At 46.6% G+C, this 22074-nt stretch overlaps 2 protein-coding genes and 1 long non-coding RNA gene across 3 annotated transcripts; 1 reads left to right on the forward strand and 2 right to left on the reverse strand.

The window, feature by feature from the left end:
• Positions 1–917: 917 nt before the first annotated feature.
• On the reverse strand, positions 918–1890 carry LOC143374654 (uncharacterized). Its single transcript, XR_013086726.1, has 3 exons — positions 1743–1890; positions 1331–1605; positions 918–1255 (listed from the first exon to the last, which is right to left on the reverse strand). It is a non-coding gene; the product is annotated as an uncharacterized LOC143374654 (long non-coding RNA).
• A 4858-nt stretch (positions 1891–6748) lies between these two features.
• Cyp18a1 (Cytochrome P450 18a1) lies at positions 6749–15562 on the forward strand. Its single transcript, XM_076822707.1, has 5 exons — positions 6749–12052; positions 12323–12444; positions 12603–13032; positions 13123–13387; positions 13883–15562. Exons 1-5 carry the CDS (start codon positions 11680–11682, stop codon positions 14310–14312), a joined length of 1620 nt encoding a protein of 539 aa, XP_076678822.1. The 5' UTR covers positions 6749–11679; the 3' UTR covers positions 14313–15562.
• A 342-nt stretch (positions 15563–15904) lies between these two features.
• Positions 15905–20179, reverse strand: Phtm (cytochrome P450 enzyme phantom). The gene is made up of 9 exons (XM_076823023.1): positions 19842–20179; positions 19627–19701; positions 18925–19397; positions 17728–17876; positions 17423–17625; positions 16847–17159; positions 16609–16764; positions 16306–16480; positions 15905–16231 (listed from the first exon to the last, which is right to left on the reverse strand). Exons 3-9 carry the CDS (start codon positions 19247–19249, stop codon positions 16044–16046), a joined length of 1509 nt encoding a protein of 502 aa, XP_076679138.1. The 5' UTR covers positions 19250–19397; positions 19627–19701; positions 19842–20179; the 3' UTR covers positions 15905–16043.
• Positions 20180–22074: the final 1895 nt, after the last annotated feature.

The raw sequence follows: 22074 nt of genomic DNA on the forward strand, positions 1-22074 counted from the left end.
TACGAAGGGACGTTGGTGGTGACACGGTGACATAACCAAACTGTATAATTTTCACCACGGCAACTCTTCAAAGTCGCTGCGAATCGCTTTTTCTTCTGTCTTATTTTCTTTTCTTTCTTTCCCTCTTCCTCTGATTGTGAGACAAACGAATCACCAGAGATCGCTGCTGTTGTATTCCGTATTTTTCGTATTACTTTTATTTTATTAAATAACTTTATACAAATAACGGAAACTAAGACGATTACAGATAAATACTAGATTATAGATTCAGAACTAGATTCTCGTGTCCAGACTATTCGGACTGAAGTGCTCGAGTGCTTCTTACTGGAAGAATTGCGTGTAATATATATATGTACGGTTTTCGGTAAGCTAAAAAGTGGGGGTTGTCCTGAGTTTAACGGTCGTTAAGGGATGAGGCATAGAGATCGAGGTTCAAGGATGAGTAATAGGGTACGGATAAGGTCATAAAAGAAGGACTTCGGGATGCTTACTATTGCTATCTGGAAAACTAACGCGCTGACTAATACTTTATATAGATTTAAATGACGTTGGTATACAACACTGTGACCTCGTAGAACTTGACCTGCGCTAACGGCGCGCGTAACGTTCTATGTAACCCTTGCGTTCAGTAGGATTCGGTAGGTTTACGCGCCCCGAAACAGCTTCTAAAAAACAAACTTGTACATTACCACCCTGCAACTTTCGCGTTTTTAGTCTCTGTCCATTCTTGCCGCCTGTGTCGCCGAAAGAGTACCTAAGAAAAGCCTCGGCCGACGCAGTGATGAATTCGAAGCAGTTTTGAGATTCGAGTTTACATGGACGAAGTGATTGGAAGCGGCGCGGCGCGGCGTTAGCAACGGTAACGAAAGAAAGAGCGACTCCAAGAGTCCAAGTAACGTTGCGTAAAGTCGAAGCAATGAATTTCGAAAGCGAGAATAGGAATGTGCGTCTGCGACTGCGCGCGCGGGGCCGTTAATCGTCGCGAAAGCACTGGTTTCGATTTCGGAGATCAGAAAAGTTCTGCCCCAAAGTTCGAGCCTCGGCTGTTTGCATAAATCTCGCTCGTGATTCGTGGTTGAACGGTCAAACGCGCGCGCCATACCGTCGAAACGAGGTTATAACCAAGGTTACCAAACAGAGACTACCCAAATACCCAGATACATACAATTATGGCACTCGGCTTCTCTTTATTCCAACATTTTTTATTTAACGCTGCGCTCGGTGAGCCCTCGGAACGGTCCCTCGAATCTCTTTTCTGCGGAGCATAGAATTCCAGTCACACAGGACAAAGGCGCAGAGCGCTGCACGCATTACGGACTACGGTACATACTTATACATATGTATGACAACGTGTGGTCCGTAGAGTGGTGCGGAGTACAACGTTTCTGGACCGACCTGCCCTCCCCCCTTGCCCTACATCTTCCGAGTTTAAAAAGACTATGTATTTACTATCGAGTATCGCGTGCCCGGAGTAATTCCCACCTAAATATCCAGGTACATATTCCCATCTGTGCGTTACTCCGTCGTCGATCAGGATTAATGCAATGTGCTCGTTCAATCATGCGGTCAACGAACCTTATTCTTCGTAGGTACATCGGATCAGATCTAAATAACAAACCGTTCGATAGGATATAATTAATTGTCCCTGGAATTATACAGTGGCAAGAAGGATTTCCCATTCCTTCTTACATCTAACGTAAACATGTTACACATGGAAAAAAAAGAAGAAAAATGTTTTCTACCTCGTTTTCCTCCTTGCCTCCTTCCATCCGTCTGCTGTTAGTTATTCCGTTACTGTTCTGTTTCTCGATTATCCCCAGCGTCTCTGCGCGCACCGTTCCCTTTGTTTCTCTTACGATGACAACTATACTCGCGTGAATTGCGAAAAAGGGAAAGGGGGAAAATGTACCTAAGAAGGTATGCGATTTGGGATCGAGGTTGGTGTCGAAGTTTAAATTGAAATGATTGCTGCGATTGGAACCGATAGTACGGTAGATGACGCGACGGTACATGTACAATGAAACGTGGAGAAGGAAGATGAGGCCTATGACCCGTGATTATACATGCATACATACATATATGTATTATGATTTTCGCTGAGAGCGACAGTGATTCTATATCTGTCGCCACGGTGACGTAATTACGATTGGCCTCTCATGGTCGTTCGACACACATCATACATACGTACGTCGGTGTGTATTTCTCTCCGATAGAATTCAATTATGCACGTTGAATTCCAAAAGGATGAATCGCTCGTACCTTGGAAGTGAAATTATTCCCAAGGGTATTAGATCTGTCGGTTTCGTTTCGTTTCGTTTCTCTCTCCCTTCCTTTCGGACAGCTGATGCGGCATTTGAAATTGATAATTGCGAAAAAGATGGCAAGTGGTACGGCTCAGTTGCACTGGCTCGATCGAAGGGATCTTTCCTTCCGAAGGCTGTGCGCGATACCGGCAAGGTGTTGATTTTCAGCATACGATTTTAAGGCGTTTAAGAAGCTAACAGTATAACGGACGAGCTCGTATTCAGCTGACGAAGATCGCGGAGAGACTGCGACGACGCACGCATCGATGGTGTTCTTTCGGTGCGGGTGTACCGCATATGCATACCGCGTAGCCGTAGCCAGACAGTAGACACCGTACCGTGCGTCTTCGTTTCCTATTCGCTTCGGATTTCGTTCCTTCCTGCTCCTCCGTCCCGATTTCATTCTTTTCAGGATTATAAAGGACACACGTGTCCACGAGTAGATGAAACAGAAAATCTCTGCTTTCCGTCCAGGCGTGTGCGTTTCTCTCGCCGCTTGCTCATCGTGGCTCCTCGTGCTCCTCTTCTTCTATCGTTGCCACGGTTCCTTTCCGTTTCTGCGGGCACGATACACGATACAGACATAATCATGCACGCGACTGCAAGTGCGTAAGTATTCGGTACACTTGCTACACTCTTGGTACACAACCGGTCAACGTCCTCTCGAAGGTTTGGATCATGCGATCCGAAAGGTAAGAGCGAGTGCGCAGTACACGTCGCATACCGATCGATCGATCGATGTAAACGACTGGTCACAGGAACGGATTGACGAGGGATCGAGATCGACTAACTTTGACCTTGTTGGAAATATTTATTTGAAAACCAAAATAGAAAAGTCGAGCGAGCGGTCTGCGCCGCTTTCGCCGGATTTGGATGGCGAAGGCGAGGGCGCGAAAATTAGGGTAGGTTTCGTTTATTCGTAAGAAGCGATATCACCACGCCCGCGCCGCGCCGCCTCGAGTCAGTGGCCGAGAGGGACCAGCGAAATATAATTTCTCTGACTGCTCAATGAAATAGACGATGCCACAGGTGGTTTTCCTTATTCTACGACCGTCGACAAGTGATTTGACTAAATACGCCCCTGACTCGGAGAACACGAATGTTTCCTCGAGAGATAGCAACGAGGTTTCCTGTTTGAGAGGCTTGCGTTGATATTTCGATCTCGTTTCGAGCCAATCCCTACCAATCAGCCTGCATTCCCATTTGCAATTCTTCTTACAATTAGTCCCGCTGTCGCCCGATCACGGCTTTATCTTTATTCTCCTACAGCTCGGAGCACCGTTCCGAGCCTGTTATCCTAGCATGGTATGGAAAGTGATGGATTTTCCTCTTTAGGAAGGTATCGGAGCCAGCAGGTATTTTCCTCGTACGCAGGTATGCATTTCACACGGTAAGTGGATCGAAGGCTAATCAACTTCGGCTAGATTAGCTACGTTCCGCTATGTGGTGGGGCAACAGAATCGAGAAATCAAGTTCCGCGGCCAACTTGAACAAGAAGTCGAGTCGTTTGTCACTTTTACTGTTGTTGAGGTCAGTCGAGCATTGACCGTTCCTTGATTTAATCCGCGTACATTTCTGTAGTAGCTAGGTGTTTGCAATATCCAAACATAAATACACAGGTACATACCTACGTCAGACGGAGCAGAAATCTAGTTGCTTCGCGTCTTCCCTCGGGTGGCTGTTCCGATTCTTCCTTCGTTCTTTTGTTCTCGAGAGCCGGAACGCAAAGCGACAAAAATTATTGCTTTAGACAGCTATTGCGTATATTTGCCTAAGCAGGGACGCAGGCTCCCTCGGAGCGCTCGTGGTTATTACTATTTGGTGGGTCGATGACGATACACCGATCGTTTCGACATTTTCGGCCAATTATAAGGTGGTGTCCTGAAATCGGGTCATTTGAGGTGAAAAGGACCGAGCCGAATGCGATAGCTGTAGCTTGGCGCAGAGTTTGTGTATACCTACATATACATAGGTATACATACACGGCACTTATGCCACTTTGACGGTCGTTCACCCTGGCGCTCCTTCGAGCTCGGACTCGGAGGTGATAGCGTCATTTACCTCGTTCCGTTTTGTCGCCGTTATCATTCCATCGGCGATCGGCGTGGTCGCGTCTCGGCTTTTCGCTTATTGTCAGCGAGACTCGTGAATTTATCGATGCCCCAGTGTCGGGGCAAACTAATTGCGAGCCAATCGGCGATACCGGTATACGGTGAAAGGACGAGACATAGGTAAGAGAGTTTAAGACAATCGGCTTACTCTTCGAGTCTCCAATACCAATCACCCTCCCTGAGTTATGAAACGCTGGGAATTTCTTTAATCAATTCTGCAACGCACATTCGACCACCGCTTTTGCAATTGCGCTCCAGTTGATTCCTACGTAGTACATGCACAGTACACACACGACGTTCCGCGTCACTGTCATAACCATTTTCCCGACATCGCATCGTTTAAAGGAGCGCGAGCGGCTTAGCCGCTGGTTTCGCACTCGTTACATAACGCGAGGGAATCTGTTACGTTCGAAAGTAGGTACAATCGTTCTGTCTGCTGGCTGGTGAAAAATTAGCGGCAATTTTAAGATCGCTAAATTTATGGCCGTGGCGTATGCCCATCCCCTGTCCACTGTATCCGAGTCGATTTCGCTTTGGTATGTGATGGGTGGTGATGGGTGGTGATGGAGTGGTGATGGGTGGTGAAAGGTGGTGGAGGTGGGCGGTGAGGGACAGCGCGGCGTATTCAATTCGACACGCTAGAACGAGCTTCGAAAATTTCGGCTGCGAAAGAGGTCTGGGGTTATCGACCCGTTGGCAGTGGTCAGTGATGGTAACGGGCGAACGATCGAGGAACCGAGCAGAGCACACGACCAACCGGGCAACCAGTTCATCCGTCCGACGCGACGCATCGTTCGGTCCTTCACCCGGCATTGCCCCAAGAGTGTTACGTATGTACTCGCACGTATTACACGTGCTTGCAATACATCGCATGGACTCGTACACTCGTGATCTACGCGTCCTCGCGTCCTCGCGTCCTCCTCTCTTCTTCTGGTGAGGCCCCGCGCGACCAATTTATGCCGTCGCGTCGCGATTAGCGACGCGAGAATCAAATTCGTTTCGTGCACGTCAGTGAAAAAATAACAAGCTCAGTCACGGGCCAGATAAACAGCTCACGGTAAAAACAGCTGTTGGGAATTAATGGAGTACAGATCTGAAGAGAAGCGCAGTGGAGGTGGTCGTACCGAATATCTTGTTCGGTTGACGACTAGCCGAATATTACATATATAGATAGTTTGCTGCGCGGCGTGTACTCGCCGCGATTTCTAACGGATCGAACACACTACATAGACTCGAGGAGGGCTTTTGGAGAAAATTCGAGAGAGGCCCGAACGAAGAATAACGGACAGTCGAAAACCGTCCTCTCGTACCTGACCAGTCAGGGTCCGTTATTAGCCGTTAGAAAGGAAACCCGTTCGAAGATGGATTGTATGCACGCGGATATCATGAAATTTGCCAAAAATTCTTTAATACTTTAAAGAATTCTTTCCTTTTTACCCTATCTCTTGTCAGGCCTTTAAACACTTTATCGATCTCTACTAACAATAATGCTAATCTCAGGGCAGTAACTCTAACGCGAAACCTAATTAAATTTAATCATCTGTACTGTGGTCTTGAAACTTTGTCGAATCAACTTGTGCTCGTTGAAACATTGCTCGTACCTATTTGTAGACACTTGTACCACTTACGGGGGTAGGTAACCCTCAACAGCCCAAAATCAGGCTCTTTTTCAAACGCATATTCTGAAGTAATAAATGAATATAGAGTTAATTTTTAATTTAATTTTTAATCGTCATTTCGTTGACTTTAATGCACAAAAAGAAAATTTTAAATATATTTACGGGAAAAAAAGTTATACGTATAAATGTGAGAGCGTGTACGCGATGCACCGTCTGATGGTGAACAAGATTCCGGACTGGTGAATTACCTAAAACACAAAGTAAAGGCATTCTTATAATCTGTAAGACAGTCTCCATCTTGTGTCGGAAGCAAAATTTTGATAAACAAATTAATACAATTTTTTATGTTTATGTATATGATTTTATCCTTTTTTCGTGGGGAAAATATTTTGTATCTCTTTTTTAACAATTTATATTGAAAATGTGCTCCCGACACATTGCGGGAAATAGTTTTCTGCACCTCCCTGTAAATTTTCATTCAAATCGTTGGAGCAGGTTTCGAGATTTTATGTTCACCGTTTTGGAAAACGCAGTTTCTGGGAAATCACGTTTAAAGTTGGACGTGCAGTTTCGTCGTTATGCGATCTCATGCGCAGGCTCGTACATGTTTGGCTGTAATTAAAATACGTAGAAAAGATGTAGCTAACGGAATATTCAAAAATCCTAAAAACGAACTTTAGGAAAATTTGTAGGGTTACCTACCCCCTTAATCTCAACAGCATCGGGTACGAGTGAACACCGACGCCTCGCGACACAGAGTTTGCTCCAAGATCGCAGACATATTTTTGTGCACGAGTCATGTTCGTCGCGTAACGTCTCGACTTTTGTACTTAATTCGTCATTGCGCAAACATGATTGATCCTACTTGGATGCTGAAAAGAAACCGAGGACATGATGAAAGAGGAGCCGAATTGGAACGAAGTGGATGGACAGATTGAGAGGCGTTGTGCGGAGTTGCAGATGAGTCGGGGGTGTAGGAGTGACCGTTCGCGTTCGGGTAGGAACCAACAGCGGAGTGTTGTGGTCTCGATGTCCCGATGCCAGTTTAGCTTACTCGTGGTTCCTATGCAGCCCGTTCACGTTTCGTAGCTCGTGGCATGTTCGTAGGCGTGAAAGAGCAAGCAACCGCGCGTGGATCGTATTCATGTGTGATTCGTGTATCGTGACTATCGTGACTATCGTGTACACGTCGTAGGCACGTTGAAAGCGGTAGGAGGTTGAAATCGCAAAGGAGGGGGTGCTAACATCTGGAATGTACGTAAGGTAAACGGCATCTGGGCAATGCCCTCGCATGTAAACAATCAGAAATCGCAGGCACGATTACAGGAGGGAGTTATTTATCGCGTATGCACGCATTGAAAGGATCGATTACGTTTGCACACGCCCGTTCTTAACAGTTGTAATAGCAATAGTACGAATACGCGAATATACCGCTCACTATCAGGTAGTAGATATGCATTTAGCTTGTGCCCGAGTTATCAGGATCGAACTCTCGTTTTCTCAAGCATGATAATTCCGAATCGAGGGTTGATGATTCGTCTTCCAGATTGCAAATGTGTACCATCGGTATACCTAATAATGCAGTTGCGAGAAAAACTCGCGATTCTCATGTTTAACAATTAAAGAAGATTGCACCACCGAATGCGTTGAGTTGCGTTGCTGTGAAACCAAGGCGCGCACACATACACGCGATGCATTCCGAAGCATTTGACGGTCGAGCATTTATCTCGAAGCACGCGTAACATTGCAGCTTGCAGCGTATCACCCCGGCCCGGTGTGTACCTATGTCGCACTTATGTAGTCTGTCGTGACAATCGTGACGGTGTTCCTTTCGAGGAAACTGTATCTGTTGTGTTGTTGCTGGTGGTGGTGGTAGCGGTCGTCGGAATGAGTAATCGGTACCTAAATCATTTTCCTTTCGTTTCACGACCCGAGTTCGACGACGTGTGATATATCTTCGTTTCGTGAATTCCGGGTGTGCACCGTCTGTCATTTGCCCGAAAATTCGGAAACTCTACAATGCTTCGTCAAACAAGAGCCTTCCGGCGGACTCTGTGATTCAACTGGAGTGGACGAATCTAATTTTGCCGAGTATAAGCGAATCATCAAATAGACGTGTACTAGTCGAACGGTCGTGTAAACTGATTCGAACGAGTTACGTCGGCTCTAAAATGCTGAAAGAAAAGTCGCGAAACCGGACGTTTGGTTGTCGCGTCGCGTCGCGTCGCGCCGCGTCGCGCCGACCATGCAGTTCCCAAAGCGAGCGTCGAAACATTCATTCGAACGGTACATATTCTTTTTTAATGGCGGAAAGAGTCCCGAGGGGTTCCTCGCAAACACAGCACGGTCAGGAGCACGAGGACGAGCATAAGCATAAGACGGGGGTGATTTTTAAGTGACATTCGTCGCTCGGTCTTATTAGTTAAAATAAATTAGCTAAAGTTTTATAGTTGATATAAATTTCGAAGGCACGAAGGTCTCGTCGACTACGCGTACTTCACTCGATACGGTAGCACGTATTCTACCATAATAATAATTATGTAAACGCATACCGCAGGCACGTCTGAACGTTGGTTGGATAGTGAAGTGAACGTGTTATATAGAATAGAAGGAATTTCATCCTGATTAATTATCGTTGATCCGTTTGCATCGATACTGGTTGCAAGTTGCAACAAGCCACGAGGAATAAAAGGAGAGCGAGAAATAAACTGCCGGCTATGTTTTTGACGAAATCGCTGCATACCGATAAGTCGATGGATCATCAACTACGTAAATGTACGACAGTTAGGCGGATTGGTAGGGGTTGATTATCGGTTATCGCCCACTCGACGAATTTATGCAAGTCAGTATCTACAAGATACCTACGCATACCTGCGTAGGTATCGTGCGAACGAGACGCGTTTTCCTTCGACTCCGAGAGCGTTGCTCCGGAGAATGCTCGTCCCCGACAGCAAAAGGGATATTTCTGGTACCGTCCCTGGTGAAAACCGGACGTGGCTATCGAGAAAGAATACGAACTGGGTCAATGACCCAGCCGCCGAAGAACTGCGACTGCTCTGCGGAGGCCAGGTCTGGGTCAGCATGGGCCGTTAAATGAGTTTCGTTTGAAGAAACTGGACAGAACGAATGTTCCCTCTAGAGCCGCAAGGCGCAAACATGCCGCCGGTAGCCTCAAAACTTTGCGTCCCGTGTCAACTGCTTCATATAAATTTATTCTCCGCTAAAACGCGCCCGGCAGAGCGCCGCGGCGCGGCGCGCGGCGGCGAACTGTCGCAGACCGCTCGCAAATCTTTGCCACCGGGCCTAACGCAACTTTTCTAACAGATTTTCAATCTCTACGCCTCCGTATGCCCCGACAACGAGAGACAGGTGTGAATTCAATGCTAGTTACCTTACCGGCTTGTAAGTCACAATGCGAACAAAGTAGGTACGCGTAGTTTCTCTTGTTACCGCGTGCCACGGTAGGTATCTGTTTAGGCACATACCTATTTCTAGTAGCACAGTGTACACACTACAGGTGGGTATTAGTGGTATTAGGTACGTACAGGCACTCTGTCGGCTTCTGTTTAGTAAGTACTTATTGTTATTTTAGTAGCTACACTCTCCTCCACCCACCACGGTCTCTCTAATTAATTGTAAGTAGTAAGTATCTACTACCGTTCCATCCGATCTACGCGGGGGAAATTCACCAAAAGCGGATCCTTTGCCAGTGAAGTGCAGAGACAGTTGCATCGTTGGGGTCGATGCATCGAGTTAGGTGGCGAACCCCACTACAAGGAGATGGTTCCGAATCCCTGCAGGGGGCCCGAATCCCCCACCAATCTGGCGGGAGAGGAGACCTCGTGGCTTCCGACCAACGAGACCAAGGAACAAGGAGCCTAGCCCGCCTTCGCACCCTCAACGGAAGTACATATCCACCATCCTGATGGTAGAACCCACGCTTTACCCCCACTGAGTCTCGCATCGTGCTAACTCTTTCAACAGTACACCGTCTTTCTTGGCTCCTTCCGCTCCTTCGCGTTCGTCTCTGCTCCTCTTTGTGCCGCTGCCCCACCATATCCAGGGACTGCCGGGGGCAGTTGGGAGGCATCCGGGGACCGTTTAGAGTCGCTGGGGGGCCGGTCGATGAGTCACTATATAAGACGGGCAAGGACAAGAAGGTGTATGTTAGTATACACTCAATCTTCCCGTGGCTCGCACGACTCACGACATAGCGAGCGCCGGCAAATTCGGTTGCGGCGGTGACCGACTTTTTTTCCTTTCTTTCATTCTGTCCTTTCCCCACCCCACTCCACCTCACTTCACCCCACCCCACCCCACCCTAACCCCCACCCACCCACCCCCAATCCATCCCCACCCATTCACCCACCTGTCCCCACCGCACTTGTCACTCTTCCTCTTTTCCTTTTCCCTTTCCTTTTCCTTTTCGTCCGTATCTTCTTCTTCCTTTTCCTTTTCCTCTTTCTCGTTCTCTTTCACATATTCCTTTCTTTCTTAGCTTTTCCCAATTCTAATCTAGCTACATACCTACCAGTTTGTCTACCAAACTAACCAACGTACATACTACCCACCTGTGCATTTATCTGGCCAAGTGTTTAGTCGTCCCGCGCACCCCTTCCAATCCCGTCTCTTTCCCTCCTCATACTGATTGTCAGCCACAAACCAGTGCGTGTGCATACCAGTGCGGGTGCATACCAGCCCAGCATATAGGTACTTTTCCCATTTGCGATTCACCTCCCTTATCCAATTATCACTGTTGTGCTGTTTCTTTCCCAATTGTCCGTCCTGCCTCTCTGCAGAGTGGTGAGTTTGCCAGCTCGCGTTCTTCCACCCGAATCACTCTGCCTGAACACGTTTCGCCGAGCCTCTTATGCTAGGTCTATTTCGCATTTCGGGTAAATCTTCCTGGTCGTTACACAATCGTACAATCGTTTCCAAGGATTCCTTCAGAAATCACTCCCACCCCTCCTACCCTACACATATACGCGGACACGGGCATATACACGCACGTTCTCCCTGAATCCTCCCCTCCAGATTATGCCCCACCAGTCCAATCAGCTTTGATACTTAAAGCCGCGAATTTCGGAAGCATCGTCCCGAAGAGGAAACTCGTGCTCGTGTTGAGACGAACTTAAGTTAGACAAGTTTATACATAGTACGAGGTCCTCCTGTACTTTTTTCCTTTGCCAAGACGAGCATAGCCAACAAGGAACAGGAAGAGAAAGAGAAGGATAAAGAGAAAGGGGAACAGGAAGAGAAAGAGAAAGGGGAACAGGAAGAGAAAGAGGAGAGGAGGAGGAAGAAGAAAGAAGAAGAAAGAAGTAGAAAGAAAAAAAAGAAGAAGAAGAAGAGAAAACGAGGAGGAGGAGAAAGGAAGAAGAAGAAGGAAAAGTGTGAAGAAGGACTTTCTAGAAGTTTAGACATCGAGGAAAATAGGAAAGACGATAAGCACGAACCGCGAGAGGGAGTGGTGGAAACGGTGGAAGAAAGAAGAAAGGAACGAGTTATTGACCCGCTGGGATTATAATTCGCTGCAGTTAGATATCCGAGGAGGTTGACAACGCCGGCTGTTGAAAAGCCGCCGGGGAAGTGAGGGTAATTTCGCTGGACCGGAAATAAAAGTGAAGGATCCCTATAGATACCGCGATGTTGGTGGAACACACGGCCCAGTGGACCTGGCAAGCTATGGGTGGCACGAGAGTCGAGGTGCTTTATACATTTCTGGTTTTCCTCGGTGTGTTATTGGTGGCAAGGTGCTTACAATGGCTTAAGTACGTGCGTGCCCTGCCTCCGGGTCCATGGGGCGTACCCGTGTTTGGTTATTTGCCATTTCTCAAAGGGGACGTTCACCTCCAGTACGGCGAGCTCGCGAAAAAGTATGGTCCAATGTTCAGTGCGCGATTAGGAACGCAACTGGTGGTCGTTCTCAGTGATCATCGCACTATTCGCGACACATTTCGCCGCGAGGAGTTTACTGGAAGGCCACACACCGAGTTCATTAATATCCTCGGTGGATACGGTAAGTACGCAACGCGTGACAATTATCAGCCTTTTCAGAAGTTTGCGCCTCCGCGCATCCGCGCCATTTCACCGTGTCCCCTTGTTGCTTTCCCGCCTTTGCACGCGCCAATATGATCTTATCTTCTCTTACTATCAATATAAATCGAACCGCACCACCGACTCTTTCGATTCCGCGAATGTTTGCGGAAGGAAAATTAATCAACAATATCGCCAGACCTACGTGTTGGAATAGTTCTGTTTCAAATTAAACAGTCTTTCTCTCTCCTAGGTATTATCAACACCGAGGGTGCTATGTGGAAAGATCAAAGAAAATTTCTACACGATAAACTGAGAAGCTTTGGCATGACCTATATGGGCGGTGGAAAGAAAATTATGGAATCGAGAATAATGGTGAGTGTCTCGGGAGGATAAATTAGATTTCATCTATCCACCCTCTTCTCGCCCCGTTTATTTTCTTACATGTACTACTAACAATAAGATTAATTGCGAGCGATCAGATTACTCGAGTGCGCGGGTCGTTGACCGAAACATTGTGCCTTAATTTTTAGCGCGAGGTTAACACATTTCTACGCGGATTGGGGTTAAGGCGAGGTGCACCGACCAATGTATCAGCCTCTCTTGGAATGTCGATTAGCAACGTAATTTGCTCGATTATAATGGGTGTGCGCTTCCAACACGGCGACAATAGGTTCAAGAGATTCATGAACCTAATCGAGGAGGGGTTTAAGCTGTTTGGCAGCATGGCTGCGGTGAACTTTATACCCGTGATGCGGTATTTACCTTGTCTGCAAAAGATTCGCAACAAAATATCAGAGAATCGTGCGGAAATGGCAGACTTTTTCCAGGAGACGGTCGATCAACATAGAGCGACATTCGACCAAAGTACCGTGCGAGACCTAGTCGACGCGTACTTACTCGAGATCGAGAAAGCAAAGGGAGAAGGCCGTGCAGCATTGCTCTTTCAAGGGAAGAATCACGGTGAGCGTCAAGTCACTCAAAGTCCCGTCCAATTATGGAAATGTTTCCGGCCATGGTCCGACTAATTAAAATCTCCTTTCCTCCAATCAGATCGCCAGCTGCAACAGATTCTCGGGGACTTATTCTCAGCTGGTATGGAAACGGTAAAAACTACGTTGGAATGGGCAATAATCCTGATGCTACATCATCCGGAAGCGGCCGTCGCGGTACGGGAGGAGCTGGACCAGGTTGTGGGACGATCGAGGATGCCTGCCTTGGAAGATTTGCCCTTCCTTCCAATTACAGAAGCTACGATACTGGAAGTTCTCCGAAGATCCAGTATAGTACCTTTGGGAACCACTCACGCAACTACACGGTAATTATCTTCCCTCGTTACTCACCATTTTTACACGTCTTTATCCGTATCGAGCGTTTGCAGCATTGAATCTCGAGGCGTTGAAATGCTCAACACGATCGATGCAGCGGCGAAAGTGAAAGCAGAACTGCGCGGATCCCTACTTACCACCCTATAGTATTCGCTTCTCCAAGACAAGCACTTTGAGAAATAGATAGCTACATATTATGCGCGCATCCGGAATCGTGACGGTTATTTCCATTGAATTATATACAGCTCGACCGTAGAACGCATCTCTGTTAAGTTTGTCTCCTAAATGCGAGACGAATGTCTGACAGTGTCCGTGGCAACTGGGAAATTTGGCAGGCAGGTGGGGATGCGGGGAGTGTGGCAAGAAAGGCGCGGGGGGAGGGGGGCGTAGTGTAGTGGTGGGAAGAGAAGAAAGAAACGATTAAAACAGGGGGGGAGGGAAGGATGGTAAGATTAATGGAATTGGAAACCTTACGGTTGTTTCAGGGATGTGACGTTACATGGTTACACGATACCGGCTGGATCGCAAGTGGTGCCGTTACTGCACGCGGTACACATGGATCCGGAACTTTGGGAGGCGCCCGAGGAGTTTCGACCGAGTCGATTTCTCTCTGCCGAAGGTAAAGTCGAGAAACCGGAATACTTTATGCCATTCGGCGTCGGCAGACGCATGTGCCTGGGCGATGTCCTGGCACGTATGGAATTATTCCTATTCTTTAGTTCGTTGATGCACACGTTCGAGCTAAGATCACCGAAGGGTGCGTCCTTGCCGAGTTTGCGCGGTAACGCCGGTGTGACAGTTACGCCCGACCCCTTTCATGTTTGCTTACTGTCGAGAAACTTCGATCTGATCCAAGACCCAAGCAACGATGCGATCTCCTCGGGTGTAGTTTTGCGGAACATTGGCAGCCACTGAGAGCTCACGCGGTGCTTCGTTTAGCGCTCTGAAACGACCAACGGAGCACGGTAGTCGTTCCTAACGCGATCCGACTCGAAACCCGATTCCTCATCCGATTGCAACATTCGAAAGATCCGTGTCCCAAAATCCCTCTCCCATCTCACCATTCCGCATTCTTCGTCTCTTCGTTTGTTCACCCTTTCGCATCGTTTCTTCTTCATCCGCAATTTCTTTCTTTAGATCTTATCCCTTATTTATGCGCGTCTGGTTATTAGCCACCTGAGTAAATTTGCAATGCCGCTCGTTTCTCGTAGTTTGCGAACGCGGTATCGATACGAAATTCCTTCTAAATACCTATCGTGATCGTGATCGTGATCGTGACGCAGTCTCCAACGCGACTGGAGGACAGAGTTGTAAATAATAATTCTAATGATAATAGTGGCAATAGAGTAGCAGTAATGAAAGTAGGAATGGTAGTGACAGTACTGCTAGCAATAATAATACGAATAACAGAAATGACGATGATAACAGTAAGATTAAAATTAAGAATAAGAGAGATAACGTAATAGTGATAATAGGGTAAGCTATGTATATAAATACACACGAGCGGGTGCGTGAGAAAACGGTGAATGTGTGTACAGAGTATGACTTGCAAGTAGTGTGTACTTAATATAATATAGGAGTAACGAGTGATTTCGTTTATGTTTATCAACGCAACTGGATCGGTATGAAATATGGATTAGATGTTAAGGTTGTACATTGAGCGAACGCGACTTTGGACCTATTTAAATCAGTGATTTTCGTGAAAGTTGGAACGAGATTGTTGCGACATCGCGAGGTAGTTAAGTAGCGCGTAGGATCCAGAATCGATGTTGAATCTGATCTGTTGGGCGTGGGCAAAGATTAAGGCTGTGAACGTTGAATATTTAGGGCGCGGGATCCTCGAGGTCTCTGTGATATCGCGATCGTAAAATCATTTCCAAAGACTTTGTATTGCGTATCTTGGCACACTGGCGAAGCATCAACATAATTGTTTGTTAACTAGGTTAAAATATGTTTTAGACGAATTGCCTCGTCAGTACGTACGCGTGCACAATAGGTTTCATGCGCCCGTGTTGCTCGATAGTAAGAGAACTACACGTGGCATGCTTGAATCGCGGAGTATGTAAGTACTTACCTACCGTATTATGTTCACCCGCCGATCGCGGATCTGTGTTATTTAATGTTATTCTCTTTTCTAATGATTAAACGTGCCGTTTCTTATACGACCCACCTCGTACACTCATATCCCAACTATATGTATTTAACTATGCATCTATGTACCTACCTAAATGTTTAGCCCTCCTTTCTCCGTGTCCTCCTCCTTCGACCACAGGTACCGACCAATCCGTATAACTGGATTCTATCTTCCCTTGGGAATCGAAAAGAGTAAGAAGAAGAAGAAGAAGTGAGCCTAAGGGAAGAAGAGATGCAAATGAAAGTCGCGAAAGGAAGGGATCGAGGAGGCTTTTTGCATGATATCACAGATACAAAATAAATGTATTAAAGATTGCAGACTGCGGACGGGCAAGGGGAAATGTAGGAAAAAGAATTGCCGCCGTTTGCTTCTGATCTGTGAAAGGTGTCTTATTTACGGCAGTACATGTTTTACAGTTTGACGTAAAATCACTGCCAACTATCAGTAAGTAAGTACAAACAGGAGCGAAAGCGTCCATTAAGAGGAAGCAGCGAAAATTGTTTATCTATAATCTATGATTGTGGTCGTCGCGGAAGAAATATTAGGCGGTGAGGTTTTGGGACGAGCGTAATACCGCACTCTCCTTCGAGATCAGCGGTTTCACCCGATGGCACCGATACAACGAACGCACGTAGTATCGTGCCGGCGAAAAGGAACAATATCATCCTAGCCAGCTCTTCCCCAACACAGACGCGTTTCCCTATAAACAAGCAACAACGTAGCGACGTGATTCTTTCGACTGCGTGTAAAGAGAAAGTTAAGAATAATTCCTACCACTCTGGAAGGGTAGAAAGGATTCCGGTTTCAGGAAACTTCCATCTTCGGCTAAGAATCTGTCGGGTTGAAATTCGAGGGGTTCTGGCCAATAGGCAGGATCGGTATGAACGGCCCATTGCATTGGTACGATCATGGCCCCTTTCGGTATATCGTAATCGCCTATGCGCGTATCCTGAAGAGAGTTTATCAGTAATTATAAGATTAGCAGGCGGTAAGGGATGGTTCTATCGTAAACTACAACTAATACAGGTATGCACTTATATAGGTATATGAATGTCGTAGGACGTAGAATGTTTGTACCTCCGATGTTCCGTGAGGAATGCCAAGTGGTGTAACGCTTCTAATTCTTTGCACTTCAGCTAGAGCAGCTTCGAGGCGGGGCATAGAGATTCTGTCCTTTAAAGTCGGCTCTTCCCCATCCTTCAAGCAACGATCCATCTCCGACTGGACCATTTTCTAGAAATCACCGTATGACAGAGAGCTCGTACGTGTACTTGCAAAGTTTTGGCTGACTCTGATCCCATAAGGGCTGACATACCTGCTCCTCCGGATGGGCAGCCATGAACAGAAGAAACCAGCGAAGCGTCGTCAATGTGGTGTCGGTTCCAGCGCCAAAGAGGTCCGCCAACAGATGATAAAGCTGCGGTTCCGTGAAATAACCGGCCCCGACCATCTTCTCCTTTCTCATTTGCTCGTCGAACGCTGCTAAGAAACTTTCCACCATTCCTGTGTTTTCCGGCAATCCCGCGACCCGAGCACGATATTCGTCGCGTACACCGCGATATATCTTGTGAGTTTTTTCCTTCCCATTCACGATAGACCGTATCGTTTCTCCGTATCGTGGCAAGAATCTGACGAGCGTTTATTCCTTGTATTCTTCGCGTATTTATACATGTACACAAGTATATCTAATAGGTATGCACGAGCATCTACATTTGAATGTTCCGGGAGAGACTTTGGACGTGGCAATGCGTGCTATAACACATATTTTACTTTCTACTTTTTACTTTGGATCGACAGTAGGTATATCTACGCATTTTGGGCACGCGAAACTTGAAAATTCAAGTGTGCGCGAAAGCAAACGAAACGAAACGAAATAGAGGGGAATGAATACCTAAGAAAAGGGAGAAAGTTTAGTGGCCCAGCGATGCCTATCTCTTTCACTCCTTCTTCTTGCAAATGTCTCAACCATATCCAGACTTGATCCTTTTCCTCGTACGTTTTCCCAAAAACGATACTGTTAACTAGATTGCCCATGCAGTGGTGAAGTGTGTCCATTGGATCGAATGGTCCGTCCGCCGAACGACGCCCGAGTTTCTACGATACGGTAGGATATATAGTAGATTTTGGACAGTTGCCGGTTTTCTACCGAGGTTGCGGAAGAGAATAGGAGGAAAATTAGTGACTGTTGGCAAATACCGATACGCATTTCTTCACAGCGTCGAGAATCCTCTTCTCCATTTTATCTCGCCTCGGTCCTTCGTGCTTTACCATACCGAAATTTCTCAAGCAGCTGCTAACGAATTTCCTTTGATCCCTCCATCGTTCGCCCTCGGCGCAAACCAGTCCTGCGAAAAGGAACGCCGAGAAAAATCGAGGTCAGTGAGTGTGGGAGATGGTCGTACAGTTTCCAGCCGTTCGGCTTCCGTTTTCTCGAAACTCGAGCATTCGTTTCTATCTATGGTAAGCAGTTGTCGGTTCTTTTCTTTTTTATTTCTTTACGAAACAACCAGACAACATTGCACTGCTGTCTGTACTCTGCACAAGTGTAAAGGTAGCGGCGGAATTACATACCTACCGTCGTCGTTCCGTAAGTAGGAGCAGCCATTGAACTCGCCGAAGGATAATCTTCAAGTGAATAAACAATAATCTCTTACCGCACTCACTCTCCCTCGCCACACTTTTCCTCTGGATCGTTCACCTTCTTGCTCCTCCGACATTCCAGTTTCCACTCGCCTCCCACCATTGTCGCAGATTCTTCCCTCCAAAGGGAAAGCCTTTTCTAGCTCTCATTCGCGTTACGGTTCAGTTCTGTATCGTACGCTTATCACCGCTTGCGTGTACGATATAGAACATTGTAGATATAGGTCCTTGAATGGGATCGCGAGCAAGGACGACGTTACACATACCGTGCGTGTAAGTATATCGGATCGTAGGGTAGGTAGGATATTATACTGTGCACTCTTCGGGCCTATAAAAGCAGCTGGCGCGATACAATGTAGAGCCAACACGACAATCGTTTTTCCAACCTCGTTCAAGGACATCGAGCAGACACCGAAAGTGAGAGCCTTTCGTTGTCGCCGCGCGAGAGCCTGTCGCGAGGATTTCGCGATTCATCGCGCATTCGTGTCTCTGGAAGTGGATTAGGGAATCGAACAAGTTGATTAGGCGCTTCGAGGGGTAGGATACTATAGGCAGTTACGTACAACTTGCACAGAAATTTCCCAGGTATGTACTTACTCGCACGCTGTACGTTGCAATCGCAACCTGGACCAGGCGGAGGTTCGAGCGTTAGAAGCTTGGAAGCAGTAGGTGAGTAGGTCGTTAAGTTGGATGATAATCAGAGAAAAACGAAAGAAGGAACGAACAAACGTGCGCGCACTGCGCAGACCTTACCGTAGCCTTGCATAATTCCATGAGTGAGGTATAGCGGTGCTCTGCCAGCACACGCATCCTTCGCGAAGGCTTGCTTTATCATCCGGTGATCCGAGAGTAGGACAGTGTAAACGGAACCCATGCGAAGTCCACATATAGGACCGTACGTTCTTGCTAGTTTGGTGAGAGTTTCATGTGGTTTCTCTCCATCTATCCATGGTAGGTAGCCAATGATCGGAAGTTGCCAGGGACCCGGGGGCAGGCGGCGCACTTTCCGATTTCTATTCAAGAGATACGCAAAAAGGAAGAGGAACACAAGGAACGTTGCGCAGGCCAGATTATTCATCGCAAACCCTAGCCCCTAGCCCTTCCCCGACACGCGGCGCGCCGCGCCGCGCCACGCCGCCACTGGTCTTTCGCAATGATGTACCGAAACAAGGTTCCGATGCTTCGTGGTGCCACAGTCGGATGATCTAGTCGGCAAGTCCAACTTTCTGCGAACAAATGATTGATCCGCGTTTTAAGATTGCTACCTATTTATGTATGCGCGCGTAAGTACGGTGTTCCATCGCCTGAAGCATCGTGCTTGTCTTTTGAACGTTGAACGACAAAATTCAATCAACGCAAGGGAGTCATCGGAGAAGGGGGTTCGAAGGAAAGCAAGTTTTTCGAAAGTTTTTACTTGAAAAATCATTCTCTGACCGACAATTTGAAGCAACTTACCAAGTGGAAGCAACTCGGGTTCCTCGCACGATCGGTGCCGGTGCTCGCAACGCGTCAGAAATAACAGAGGAGACACTAGAAATCAAAGTTCTCGTGGAATAGATTTGGTACCAAGAGAGAATATCGACCAATCCAGGCGACAGCGACAGAGCGACTGTCGGCCGTCGGGCGATCCGTCAGCCAGTACGATTCGGTCTCCCTATATCGGTCTTTACCTCGCTATCTGTCCTTTGGGTCGGACAAAATCCAGGGAATAAGCAGTCTTTTTGACTATCAAATTACGGTCGGAAGCCAACTTGAAGAATTTACAATGCGATCAGCACGACCGGCACTTGCTAAGGTTTATTTATTCTACGGTTGATTCATGCTTGATCTTTGTATTCCCTGCCGAGTCTTTCGTCTCGTTTTAGATCGCGCAACGTGATTGTTGACGTTTCGAAACGCCTTGGAGACGTAAACGTGTCCAATGCTTGAAAGCTACGTTTCACTAAATGGGTATCGAAACGATAACGTGTTTTTAAAGTCACTGAACTGCCAGACCGAGAGACCGACGCGAATGCCTGGCGCCCGGCTGCTTACCTGCTTACCTGCCTACCTGTCTACCTGCCTGCCAACCTACCGGCCTACCAGCCTACCCCAGTCTACCAGTCTAACTACCTACTTGCCTGCCTGGCCGAATTCCCTTGATTCGTTTTCACCTTTCGATACATCTGCCTTTATTCCGAAACCCCCCTAGCCTCTTCTGCTATGATGGAATTTCGTTGACTGCGAGGACCTTTTTAGATAGAGAAGACAGATAAACGCGACCGTACCTGATCCAAGACGATCGGCATATCCGGATCTAAATAATCTGAATTTCGGCATTAATTTACCTATTATATGTATTACAATAGTACCTATAGTAATATTGTACAGGACACTTGTTGCTTCTATAATAGAGAGAATGCTACCCATACGAGTGTTGATATTCGATGAAATCGTCCTGTGCTGCGTTTAAGTAACCGTTGTTTCATCTTTCTTCTGTGCGATCAGCAAGAAAGTAGGAACGTAACACCGGCTGTAGAAACGTCGAGCCAACGATTCAGTCGGACTCGGACTCAATTGTACATAAGTCTAAAAGTTGGGAGGATAATAGTAACGTAGCGATAAGAAGAAAGAGAACGGTGTGCGAATGTTGGAGCGAGGGAGATAATTAAAAGTAATAAGCGTCTACAGCGTTTTGCTGAAAGAATTAAATGATGATTAAGGGAGAAGGGAAATAAGAACCGAACGAAAAGGCAGAAAGGTGAGAAGACAGATAAGAGCAAAAGAAGAGGTTGGAACGTGATCGATCGAGCACGTTGCTCACGCGGAATCCAACGCAATTGTGAATTTTCTTGCGATAGCACGCACTTGGAAGCATGATGTTTATTTTGTCACCTGTCCCTCGCACAGCGTTGACGAAGGCCTCGCTTAATAGTAATTATGAAAGAAGCTGCAAACCACGAACTCACAGTATAAAATGGAACTGCGCGCGGGTGTGTGCATTTGTGCGCACCGTCCAGCATCTATCTCCCAGATTAAATAGTCTAGACGCTATCGTAGCAGATATCGACTACATCAGAAACGGTAATGAATACGAAACAACGCGTTGACGCACTGCGGTGCCAACGTGGGCAACATTAAGGCGAATGTCCCAATTTCTGCTCATCTCCCCATTTCTGCTCATTTCGTATTTTTCTTATTATTATGTGCGTTAAGTTTGTACTATTGCAAGAAAATAATTCTAAATTATTTAAACTATTTAATTATTTAGCTATTTTTCATGAGCAGAAATACGGACATTTAGAGCATTACATATTTAATTACAAATTACTAATAGTTAAACATATTGAAACATCTTTCTTAAATAGTTTTTGATTTGCTTGATTTATTATTAAAGAATTAATCAATTACTCTGCAAATTTTCATCACAAACAAATTTTTTACACCTTCTTTATGACGAGTTACCTCTTAAATGAGCAGAAATTGGGACATTCAGCTTATCCCCACAACATAATACTTAGCGTTATCCACGAGGATATGCAAGGCCTAACAAGACAAGTCGGAAATCGTTTACTATCTTCGCATGCGTCACACTGTCCAATTTCTTTCTACCTTCTACATATCTATATACTTAGTACATATTTCGTACAGAAGTGTGCGGATCATAGTGACGGATGTTGAAGGAGGATGGGAAGAAAGAACGAGGAAAGCGAGAGGAGGAGAGAGAATGGGGAATGCAGGGATGCATACTGCATAGAGGAAAGGAAAGACGGGCGGCGCGGCGAGAAGAAAGAACGCAACGCTTCTTTGCTTGCGGTCCAGAAGAGAAGCAGTTGACGGGGACAGATAGAAACGTATGGGGAAATGAAATTCAAATTAGAAGCGTTCGGTACGGTTGTAGGATTACGCGACGGAGCATAAGTA

This window comes from Andrena cerasifolii, chromosome 11 (genome assembly GCF_050908995.1).
Source record: "Andrena cerasifolii isolate SP2316 chromosome 11, iyAndCera1_principal, whole genome shotgun sequence".
Lineage (NCBI taxonomy): Eukaryota > Metazoa > Arthropoda > Insecta > Hymenoptera > Andrenidae > Andrena > Andrena cerasifolii.

Excerpts from the sequence above, each read along its gene's own strand:
- Phtm (XM_076823023.1), bottom strand. The coding sequence starts at position 19,249 with ATGAATAATCTGGCCTGCGCAACGTTCCTTGTGTTCCTCTTCCTTTTT. Across the intron at positions 17,160-17,422 it reads AACTTTCTCCCTTTTCTTAG|ATTCTTGCCACGATACGGAG; the intron begins GTATTCATTCCC and ends AACGCTCGTCAG. Across the intron at positions 16,481-16,608 it reads TTCCTCACGGAACATCGGAG|GATACGCGCATAGGCGATTA; the intron begins GTACAAACATTC and ends AACTCTCTTCAG.
- Cyp18a1 (XM_076822707.1), top strand. The coding sequence starts at position 11,680 with ATGTTGGTGGAACACACGGCCCAGTGGACCTGGCAAGCTATGGGTGGC. Across the intron at positions 12,053-12,322 it reads TAATATCCTCGGTGGATACG|GTATTATCAACACCGAGGGT; the intron begins GTAAGTACGCAA and ends TCTCTCTCCTAG. Across the intron at positions 13,033-13,122 it reads CTTTCAAGGGAAGAATCACG|ATCGCCAGCTGCAACAGATT; the intron begins GTGAGCGTCAAG and ends TCCTCCAATCAG.